Source organism: Sardina pilchardus, chromosome 14 (genome assembly GCF_963854185.1).
Source record: "Sardina pilchardus chromosome 14, fSarPil1.1, whole genome shotgun sequence".
NCBI lineage: Eukaryota > Metazoa > Chordata > Actinopteri > Clupeiformes > Clupeidae > Sardina > Sardina pilchardus.
The window spans coordinates 18160980-18172824 of NC_085007.1; the positions used below are offsets into that span (position 1 = coordinate 18160980).

At 47.7% G+C, this 11845-nt stretch overlaps 1 protein-coding gene across 1 annotated transcript in view; it reads left to right on the top strand.

The window, feature by feature from the left end:
• Positions 1-11845, top strand: part of mtrex (Mtr4 exosome RNA helicase) — a 32733-nt gene extending 20888 nt beyond the window's left edge. The window contains exons 20-27 of the mRNA XM_062555083.1: positions 34-144; positions 1017-1205; positions 4243-4406; positions 5527-5632; positions 7764-7820; positions 8025-8187; positions 10478-10582; positions 11706-11845. Of these exons, the coding sequence (XP_062411067.1) occupies positions 34-144; positions 1017-1205; positions 4243-4406; positions 5527-5632; positions 7764-7820; positions 8025-8187; positions 10478-10582; positions 11706-11758 (948 nt within the window). The 3' untranslated portion in view covers positions 11759-11845. The remainder of the gene's footprint in view (positions 1-33; positions 145-1016; positions 1206-4242; positions 4407-5526; positions 5633-7763; positions 7821-8024; positions 8188-10477; positions 10583-11705) is intronic.

Here is an 11845-nt window from a genome sequence, read left to right on the forward strand (position 1 = left end):
CTCTTTCTCTTTTTCTTTCTCTCTCTCTCACAGGTTGTACCCGTGATGCTTCACCTTATCACCAGCATCAGCTCCGTCCGCCTCTACATCCCCAAAGACCTGCGGCCCTACGACAACAGACAGAGCATGCTCAAATCCATCCAGGTGCGAAGAAAACCATCAACAGCCCCCCCCCCCCCCCCCAAATCCACTCGTTCTTCATCCCCTTTCCCTCTCTCCATGGCCACCCACTCTCCACTTCACTCTGTTTTTTCTCGATCCCTCTTTCTCTCCCTCTGTCTGTCTGTCACTCTTAGCCGTTCTTTCTTCTCTCCTCTCTCACCTTCTCTTATGCTGTGAATTTCCATATAGGCAAATATATGTTCAATTGTTAACTTGCATACATAGTCAAATAGTCATGGTGTCAAGGCACTCTCACGCTGAGCTTGCTATCCTGGACACACACACACACACACACACACACACACACACACACACACACACACTTAGGACACAGTGCCCATGTTGTTTAGTAAATGTCAGCTCCACCGCCTCACCCAATGTGGACACACACGGGCATTGTCTTAGCCGCCCTCCGCCGATTAAATCTGGCGACAGTCGTCTCCTCTGTCTGCACACGAGCTAAAACGGACACCTCTAGGCATGGCCCGCCGCTAAGTGCCTCAGATATGTGAATCAGCCCCCTCATTTGCTCGTTAGACCGGCCACTTGAGGATAGGATCAGGATGAGCCAGAGCTTGGACCAGACAAATGGCCGTAGAATCTGGCCAGAGGTGGAAGTTCGGAAGTGGCAAGAATTTACACACACACACACACACACACACACACACACACACACACACACACACACACACACACACACAGAGAGACACACTGACAGGGCGTTTCAAAAAAAGGGCAGGTTAAATACATCCCATTGTTTTTGTGGACAATATTTCTAAAAATGTCTGCTCTATCTCTCCCGTGCTCTCGCTCTTTCTCTCCCTCCCTCCCTCCCTCCATGTCTCTCTATCCAGGAGGTCCAGAAGCGCTTCCCCGACGGCCTGCCCCTGCTGGACCCCATTGACGACATGGGCATCAAGGACCCCGCCCTGAAGAAGGTCATCCAGAAGGTGGAGGCCTTCGAGCACCGGATGTACTCCCACCCGCTGCACAGTGACCCCAGCCTGGAGGCCGTCTACACGCTGTGCGAGAAGAAAGCCCTGGTGAGCGTCCACGTCCACTCCCGAGATATCACTGAATACAAAACACATTTTTTGTGACACTGCATGTCACAAAAACATGGCCTTTTGAGCCCAGTATAGCTTCCATAAACCAGGCCGAACCACAGGAACATAGAATCTACCGTTAAGAGAGAAGTATTTTCAGTTACACCCAAATTGATGGAAGGGGTGTTTTGTAATATAAAACGGCCAACTGGATGAAACTGTTGTTTTGTAATACAGAAAACAAACCGCTATGTTGCTGGCTGTTTCATTTTTGGGTCACATTGTGATGCCTAAAGACAAAGTTCCTTAAAGACTAGCTGTGTAGCCCTTCACGGGCTAGAGTGGGTGTGGGCAGTTCATTCAGTTGATCAGCTGTACAAGTGTTCCCCATCAAGCATTCATGGCCTGGACAAGTTGGAGCCATTGTTTCAATCAGTCCCACTTGTGTGTGTGTGTGATTGAGTGTGTATGTGTGTTGAGTGTGACTGAGAATGGTGGCGTGTGTGTGTGTGTGTTTTTTGTTAGTGTGACTGGGAAGGGAGGGGGTGTGTGTGTGTGTATGCGTGCGTGTTTGTTTTGATTTAGGACCGCTGGCACGGTGCCATTTCCTGGCATGTAAAAAGTTTTTTTATTTTTTTTTGAAGTTCCTGCTGAATCAAACAAATACAGGAAACCGTCCTCGGCGCACGTTGTTTCTGCTCCACGAATCTCTCCGCGCCGAACAATGACAATCCGTCCCTCCAGGCGCTCCCTCAAACGTCACGCCGCCCCGGCTGTAAATACGAAGCTGATGTGAGCTGACGGAGGAGAAAAGCACATAGCAAAAGAGTAGAGGAGCTATTTATTGTCTGTTAAACAACTATTATGAAATGTGTTATTGTTCATTTAGAGCGAGGGTTCCCACAAGCCCCATAAAAGTGTCTATTTCTGTGTGTATTAAAGCACAGTGTGTGTATTTGTGTGCATATTTGGAGGACTTTGAAGATTTGTGGGAGTTTACGTACTGTGAAAATACAGCTCCCCTGATTAGTTCCCAATGGGGGCCTTTTTCCCGGGCTTGTTCAGGTTCAAGTTCCGATTCCTCGGCCTCTAAGCTATCGGCACGAGAGCGGTCGTGAGTCGCCTCTGCTGTGCCACTTTCCCCTGTAAACCAGATTACCGTGTTTGATTAGGCATGACATGAGATTTACATCTCCTCTAAAAAAGATCGGGGCAATCCCCCACACCTCCACCCAACCCTTACCCCCACCCCCACCCCCAACCCCACTCCAGCCTTCTGCCCCAATCCAGGATCCCGTGCTGCCCTTAAGCTCTCGTAACATCCAGGGCAGGATGTAACACACACTCGCTCCAGATAAACAACTGTGCCGGGGCCAGGGTCAGAGCTTCATAACACGCACAGAACTACGGCCTCTGTGAAGCACGTGTTGGAACATTTTAGTCATGAACGATGTGGAATATGTAGTATTTTTAGTGACATGGATTGCATTTGTTCAGTTATAAAACATTCAGTGTTCTTTTAACATTTGTTGATAACGTTTTGCCGATGTTTGTCCAAAACGTTTTTATAACTTGCTTGTTGGCTATATTGATGCAGATGAGTACCAGTTGTCTTGCATACATGAACGCAACTGAAAGATTTGCAGACCATAGGATCTATAGCGGAAGGGCAGTGTTTAAGTGGTCTTGGTTCCTTTTAACAACCGCTGAGGACTTAATCGATTTAGTATAAAGCCAACAATTTAAATGTTATATATATTTCCTCAATTGCAAATGAAAAGAACATTACCCTAGCACCAGTCTTAAATAGTATCGAGCGTGCCAAAAAGGAAAGCTCGCTTGCTGTTGCTAATCCCTTCATAACCAGGTGAAATGATGAGGCTAGTGGGTGTTGTTAGCATGTCCATGCAGAAGCATGTTATAACAAGCAGGACGAAGGAGGCCTAAGTGGATAATGCGCTTAGCTGGTGACCGTGGGGCGCAATAGCATGAGAGCGAGAGAGTAGGACGGCAGCTTCAGCGCAGGCCAATACCATTTAATCGTCCTGTCTCAGCTCTTCTCAAGCCCTCTCCTCTGATTGGATTTAGAGCCCGCAGCGTATCGGACACGCGTAGAGATGGTCGCTTTGTTTGTTTTGTTTTTGTTTGTTGTTGTTGTTGGGTCTTTGCTCTCCTGCAAAGTCCTTCCCATTGTTTGGTTTGTTTTGTTTTGTTTTGTTTCATTTGTTGTTTTTTTTCTGTCTCGCAAGTGTATCCTCAAGTTGTCCATACCCATGTTTTTTCCCCCCCGTTATGGATATGCCTAGTGGGCGACTAACTAACGGCCTTATCCATATCTGAGTGTGTCCTGGTGCTGCAGAATGGTGTCTTTGTCCAGGCACAAATAATGGTGCCTTACTGCGGTAGTCACATGTAGGCATGTCCTGCTTCATTGGCCATGCATGATGCCGCTCTGTAATGTTAGTCACGTTTCTCTCTGCTACGAGAGAAATGTTGGTCAGATGACGTTAGTGTGATTTTTGGTGAAAGATTGTGTTCTGTTGTCACAATGGCACAAAATCTTTTTGGGGCATGGGAAAATGGAAGGACAGCCTCTGGGAATTGTTCAGCCTTTTCTGCAATGCTTTAAACATTCCCATCGTAGACCCTGTGTGTGGTTTTAAGCAGTGTTTTCTCTCTCTCTCTCTCTCTCTTTCTTTCTTTCTTTCTTTCTTTCTTTCTTTCTTTCTCTTTCTCTCTCTCTCTCTCTCTCTCTCTCTCTCTCTCTCTCTCTCTCTCTCTCTCTTCTCTCTTTCTTTCTTTCTTTCTTTCTTTCTTTCTTTCTTTCTTTCTTTCTTTCTTTCTTTCTTTCTTTCTTTCTTTCTTTCTTTCTTTCTTTCTTTCTTTCTTTCTTTCTTTCTTTCTTTCTTTCTTTCTCTCTCTCTCTCTCTCTCTCTCTCTCTACCTCTCTACCCCCCTCTCTCCCCTGCTCTCTCTACTCTCCCCCCCTCCTCTTCTCTCTACTCTTCTCTCTGTTGTTCCTGCTGTTCCCCAGATTGCGGGTGACATCAAGGCGGCGAAGCGGGAGCTGAAGAGGGCGCGCACCGTGCTGCAGATGGACGAGCTCAAGTGCCGTAAGCGCGTGCTCCGACGCCTGGGCTTCGCCACCGCCTCCGACGTCATCGAGATGAAGGGCCGCGTCGCCTGCGAGATCAGCAGGTAAGGGTGGCGGTGGGGTCCAAACAGACCTAAATCGAGAGCCCGGTCACATCTACCTTCTACCCATGCAATGGCTCTCATTCAGATCACATACAGTTCATGAAGAACTTGAGGAGGGAGTGGAGTGGAGGGCCGGATTCAGTTTAGCGTTGGGCAAAGGTTGGCTTACTCAGCGAAGCCTAGTTGACACAAGCGTTCAGGAAACGTCCTATTCTGACCTCTACCTTACTGTTGTTTAGTTATAAACAGTTGTCTGCCTTATCTCTGCAGTTCTGCCTGTGAATACGACTGTGAAACTGCACGAGCCATTTCAGGCATGAGTCTTGATTGACAACCTAATAAGTCTCGTTTGCGTGCCTCGGCTGTTTTGGCTTCCTGAGAACTGCGTGCGTCAGACGACACGCAAATGAAAACCACAGTGGTCGGCAATCCAGCTCTTGCCATCGAGCTTCAGTATCAAATGTTGGTGAGGGAGAGGAGCCACAGATCACAGTTGTCTTTAACCACATCAGCTGCAATGATTTGAGGATTTCATTTGATTGATGGAGTGATCAGTTTTTCTTGAACTTCACTTGCCAAGGGCTCGTTTGAAGATCTTTGGCATAAAACGATCAGTCCTCCAGATCTCACGGTGGAAGTTCAACTGCTGTCGTTGATGATTACTAAAATGACTAAAAAGGTTGCTGGCACAGCATGGTGCACTTCCATTCTAAGAAAATAAAGGCAAAATGGTGTTAGATGGGTTAACTATATATAACCTTTTGCTCTCATGTTCATATATATATATATATACAGTGTGTGTGTGTGTGTGTGTGTGTGTATATATAATATATATATATATATATATATATATATATATATATATATATATATATGCATGCATACACATATACACGCACACACAGACAGCACACAGACAGTATTGATAACCATATAGGTTATGCAGCAGTGTGTTGCTTCAGACATTGATGCTCAGACTGCTGTGCATGTTTGACTCATACAGCTGGTTTGTGAAGGGTCTGCTCAGCTCAGCACCTGACTTTCATTTCCAGCACTGACCTGTGTGTGTGTGTGTGTGTGTGTGTGTGTGTGTGTGTGTCTCTCGTCTCCTATCCTGTAGTGCTGACGAGCTGCTCCTTACTGAGATGGTGTTCAACGGCCTCTTCAACGACCTGACAGCCGAGCAGTCCACAGCCCTCCTCAGCGTCTTCGTGTTCCAGGAAAACGTACGTAACTAACCCCCCCCCCCCCCCCCCATACACGCACACACACACCTCACTCCTCTCTTCCCGCCATTGTCCACACAATCACGCCGTAAAGCTCCCCAGTGAAAGCGCTTGGCTCTCGCTCTCTCTCCCCCCGGCAGGTATTCCAGCGGCTTGTTTACAGGAGAGGGGAGCGCAGCGCTGAGTGGTGTGGTGGTGTGAGGCTACGCTGTGCTGTGCAGTGGTGTGGTGTGGGGGCTATGTTGTGCGGTGGTCTGGGGCTACGTGGCCATTTAAGGCGAGGAGATCAGGGGGAGGTGGACGTGCGTTGCGATCAAGCGCCAGGGATCTGGACCTGGAACGGGGTTCAGACGGAGCTCAAGAGTGGGCTCTCGCGCTCGCGCTCTCCCTCAGGTCCCTCTGCAAATACGGAGGAATTCAGAACCAGGCCTGGCCAACAGGTCTCTGCTCAGGCCAAGACTACACACACACACACACACACACACACATATACACACACACACACACACACACACACACTGCTCTCGCCATCTCTCTCTGATGTTGACTTTATGTGGAATTCAAAACCAAATGTATAATGTTCAAATGTGTGTTTGTGTATGACTCTGCACACACACACACACACACAGAGACACAGACTGAAACGAGCAAACATTGATAAGCAAAAATGAGCTCTCATTAGTGTTGTTTGTAGTATACTTTCCTACGGATTAGCCAGACTCTTTAGTGTGCATGTCTGACAATGCAGCTCAATCAGGGCCAATGGCCTGAATGTGCAGCTGTCGGTCAGATTGGTGTGTACACAAAAGGCCTGTGTGTGTGTGTGTGTGTGTGTGAGAGAGAGAGAGAGCGAGTGAGCGTGTGTGTGTGTGTGTGTGTGTGTGTGTGTGGCCAGAAGAGACAGAGACAGGCGTTGATGGAAAGGACAAGTGTGAGTGAGAGTTCAGGGACAGCTGTCTCTCCCTCTCAATCGCCTGTCAGTGTCTGCTTTCTGGCGGGAGAGAGAGAGAGAAACGGAGAAGGAGAGAGAGAGACAGGGAATAGGATAGATTGAGTGAGCAGGATAGATGGGCTGATGGAGGGAAAGAGAAGGGGAAACAGAGGAAAGGACTTGGCACATCGTCCCAACCTAGTTCATAAACCCAAGAGGTCTAACACACACACACACACACACACACACACACACACACACACACACACACACACACAGGAGAGGGGGAGTCTCCTGAGCCTGGCACTGGTGGTACAGGACGACTGCCCACTGCTGCCCGATGGCCGCGCCAGAGGAACTAGGTGAAAGAGCGCGTTATTATCGCCATCCCGCGCCCGAAACACTCGAGCAGCCCGAACTCTCTCATTTAACGGCGGCGCAGTTAAAAGTCAAGGTCGCGGGCCGGGGCAGAGCCAGCCGTGTAATTGCTGTGCAATGATGTGCTTTGCGATGGCTGACGGGTCACTGCCGAAGTGGTGTTATGTGGTCAAGCACTCGCCCAAGCCTTTAGGGGAGATTCTTTGGTGGTTATTTTCTTGAGGTTATATGTACTTCTCAAGGACTTGGCCTAATACGTTTTGTTACTATGGAATTATCAGCGTTTCCAAGACAAAGCCGTTTCAAACGACCGTCGAGCGATTCCCACCCATGATGATTTAATCAGACGCCGATGTCGAAGGTGTGTTTTCCACGTTCCTGACGTGAAGGGCTCGTGCGTTGCTATAGAATTAGGGAGGCGTCGCCGTGACAAAACCAGGGAAACGCCATTCCAAGCCAGACCCGCCCAATATGATTGTTGAACCCTTTCTGAGGCCTCCATAGCCCCGGGCCTTTAAGCTATATTGAGCTCTTGATGCTTGTGGTGGAGTCGTCTTTAATGTGTACGTCTGAGCTGTTGCAAGGTTTTCCCATAAGCACTGTCTGACGCGCTCAGGACCTTATGCTGTTGGTTATGCTCATATGTTGCTCCTTCGTTGTGCAATATGATTTGTGTTGGTTTATATGTTTATGTCTATGTTTGTCCCTTGTGGTTAAGTGTCTTCGGCATTTAGTGTTGCATGACGTCTTGCGATTGTCTGGTTATTATTATTATTCTGTCATGAAAAAGGAATTGAAACGTGGATCTGCTCTCTTTTGAAGGCTAATGAGATGCCCAAGTTGACGGAGCAGTTGGCTGGCCCCTTACGACAGATGCAGGTAAATGCCAGATGCCAGATGCCAGAACTAACCCAAGTTCTTGCCTGTACAAATGAGGAGTGACAACTAATTAAGCCATTACACAAATATGCAGTACAACCGGAGCATAATAAAAAACAAATCTGTGGTGGCACACACTGTTTCCTATGTCTGTTGGGTCCACATGTGTTTTTCTTTTCGATCATCTTTGCGTGCGTTTTTCAGGAATGTGCCAAGCGCATCGCCAAGGTCTCTTCGGAGGCCAAGCTGGACGTGGACGAGGAGACGTACCTGAACGCCTTCAGGCCGCACCTGATGGACGTGGTCTACACCTGGGCCAACGGCTCTACCTTTGCCCAGATCTGCAAGATGACCGACGTCTTTGAAGGTGAACCCCTCCGCACAGCGGCGTCCATTCAGGGCTGCGGATTCAGACCTCTTAATGGCGGCGCCGCCACAGCCCATCAATGATTTACACGGAAGCATCACGTTACATTTCATTGCTGAAGAGACCATCTCCACCTGAACCGTGTGTGTGTGTGTGAATAACAAAAGGCTGAATTTGTGATTAGGAATAACAAGTCAGTAAAGAGTACCAGCAGATTTCTCCAGTGGCCCATAACCGCATCAAACGCTCTCGTGGCTTGAATCTAACTTGGGCCATTCTCTCTAAATATAATATATAAAAAATAACCACAAGCATATTCACCAGCCATCAACTTGCACTCACGTCCACAGTAAACTGTATTAGGGATTGGATTTGATAAATACGATGCCTGATCTGATTATTTTACGCAGTGACCTCAGCCTGCCAATTCAGTTTCAGCGAATTTGAGTTCCTCACAAATTCCTCTCGCATGAGCTAACGGGTGATGCAATTACAGTCGATAAGCGTTACTGATCAGACCCGGGCCCAGTCACGACTCATCCGCTCGCCAGTAGAGTGATGGGGTATCAGAGCTTTCAAAAACAGTGTGTGTGTGTGTGTGTGTGTGTGTGTGTGTGTGTGTGTGTGGTTTAGAGAGGAGTGGGGGTATTATCTTTCGTCAGATTTTGGAGCAGGAAGCCAGAGGTCCCTGAGGAGCATTAGCCATTACTGCCAACACACAAAACGCACCGTGAAATCGTGTTTCTGTGTGTGTAGGGGGTGTGTGTGTGTGTTTGTGTGCGTGGGGGGTGTTCGTGGAGCCCTCGGCACCTTAAGACAGCGGATGGCTCTGACATGGTCCGCCCGGTTGACGTGCTGTTCTGAAGAATGCATAGCGTAGCCGAGCTCCACGTCAACCACCAGAACCAAAGAAACCCGCTGTTTTGCGTGCGTGCTCGCTCGCTCACTTTCTCACTGGCTCGTTCTGAAATACACCAGCAGAAGTGTAACCAAAGCGAGGGGATTTCTGCTGAGACGTGAGGTTGTGGTCGTCCTGGTGTCAAGATGACACAGTGTGATTGCAGGGAGGCAGAGAAGGCAGCACTAATATTGTACAGACCCCCCCCCCCCACACACACACACACACACACACACAAAAAAGATTGTAATTGGGGGGAGATTCTCTCATTCCACTTGTTCTCTCCTTCTCTTCTGAGAAATGTAGGTCACCGTGACTTGTGAGCTATCAGTCGTAAACCCACACATCACTGTGGCCAAATGACATGAACAGAAAGGCATTTCTAGCGTTAAGCTGTAGACTTACTCACACATAGCTGTCCTCAACCACGCAGACATAAATGATAGCTTGAACTTGCCAGCCAGCGTTGACTTACAATAACCTCCACGCTAATTCATCAGCAAGCTGATCACTGTTGGAGCACCGTTGGATGTAGCTGAACAGGGTTTCCTTCGAAGTTTGCACCAGGCTGTATGCCGATGCAGTAGTCCTGGATTCTTTCTGCTTTTCAGCGCGACCCTCTTGCCACAGCTTGTTTATACTGTATAATGTTGGTCGTGGCGTTTTTCATAACAGCCTGTTTCAATACATTAGTCACAAGACTGGATCTTTTCACACCATGTAAGTGTGGGCGCTGTCCAATAGCGTGGGTCGGAATGGGCGCATGCATGTATGCACATGTATGGTACATTCATTCATTTAGCGGCCCGTGTTTGTTTCTTTTAAAGTGACCTTCAGAGAATAATGAACAATCAAGGTGCAGTTTCAATAGGAGGACAATGATGTAATAATAACAAATGCCTGAAATGTGGAACCAGAGATAACTTTGCGAGCCAGCATTAGTGAACTAGCCAGTGGAGCTTGATGAGCAGTGTGGTAATGTGGCATTTAGGCTGATTGAGGATGAGACGCGCCACTGCATTCCGAATCCTCTGCGAGGGTTTCACTGTACAGGCTGGGAGGCTCGTTAGAAGGGCGTCTCTGTTTTTAACACACTTCTGAGCTAATTCTTTGTGTGTGTCATAAAATGTTCACATACGTACTTTTCTAATGTATGAGTACAGTGTGTGTGTGTGCAAGTTCTTCTATTCTGTGTGCGTGCAAGTGAGAGTTCGGGTTGCGGGTGTGTGGTGTTTGGGGGGAGTTGTGCATGTTTGCTTGTTAGTTCATGTGCTTGTTCTGCATATGTGGTTGGGTGAGTCCTCTCTGTGTGTGTGTGTGTGTGTGTGTGTGTGTGTGTCTCTCTGTGTTTTTCTGTGAGAGTACTGCTGACGTGCTCCTCTGCTTCTGCAGGCAGCATCATCCGCTGCATGCGGCGTCTGGAGGAGCTGCTGAGGCAGATGTGTCAGGCAGCCAAAGCCATCGGCAACACCGAGCTGGAGAACAAGTTCGCAGAGGGTAAGCACTCCCAGCAGAACCGCACGCTAGAACCAGTCCGGCCCATCCCCCGGTTGAGTTCTATGTACAAATCTCTTGGTTTTTAGTTGTCTGAAGCCTTAAAATGGCCTATGTTTCCAAGGGACAGAATATAAACATTCATTATGTTACAAAAAAGCTCAGTAAGTATTGTAAAGCTCTAAGGCTGACCAGTTTCGAAAGGGTCCAAAAGAGCCTCTCTAAAGGCTTCCAGGAGTAAGGTTTTTGTAGATGAAGTAAGAATAATTGAGATATTTTGAGTTGTGAAAGTTTACAGTTTACTTCATCCATTACTTAATCCAAACTTCAATGCAGTGAAGGAAGTGTGTTCACAGCTATCAGTGTGTCACCTGGGAGACAAAGTGATCACGTTAGAATAATATGATAATAATGATGAGCACCATAATAAGGGCGTTCCATTCTGAAAGCTCTCAGGCCCTATTAGCCAAAAATGTCTCTCAAACATCACCTCCCAGAGATAGCGGAACTCTCTAGAATTTAGTTTGAGGCAGATCAAAGTCCCACGGAGCGACGCGTACTAAAATAAGCAGACTGAAATAGCAGTGCTGAGCTGGCCTGTGAATGAGCTGATAACGATCATATCTCACTCCTAACTATCTGTCCCCACGGTCCTCGCCAGGGTCAGAGTCCGCAATCATAACAGTGGAGAGGCTCTTGCTGGAGGAAGAGCTCTGATCTACAGTCAGATTACATCCATTTGAGTGCAGCGTTATTCATGGTGATCATTTGGGAAAAACCTCTGGAAAGATACAGGCTCTAGTTCAGGATGCCTGGCACCGAATGCTTTTAGTCGCATCCAAAAAAGGCTGCAAATTGGACCATTAAAAGAACGTAACTTAGTTAGATGCGCATGTGATGAACTTTGACCCTGTCCATTAGCGGTAATGGTAGCATTGTGATAAAGCACGGGGTGGTTCTACTATCCCATCAGGCCTTCTCTCCAGGTCCTTTCTGCTTGTTAAAATGTCTGAGGTTGGGGTCAGACATGCAGCAGGGTTGTAAAACTGTCTGAAATCTGAAAGCACAATTTAAGTAGTTACATTTCCAACCCCCCCTCCCTCCCTTCTCTCTCTGTTTCCACCAGGCATCACGAAGATCAAGAGGGATATCGTTTTTGCTGCCAGTCTTTACCTCTGATTCATTGTTAAACCCGCAGTACTGCTTGTTACTTTAGAGTTCAGTTTCCCCCTTTACATGTGTCTTGAATTACAAAGCCGCACACAA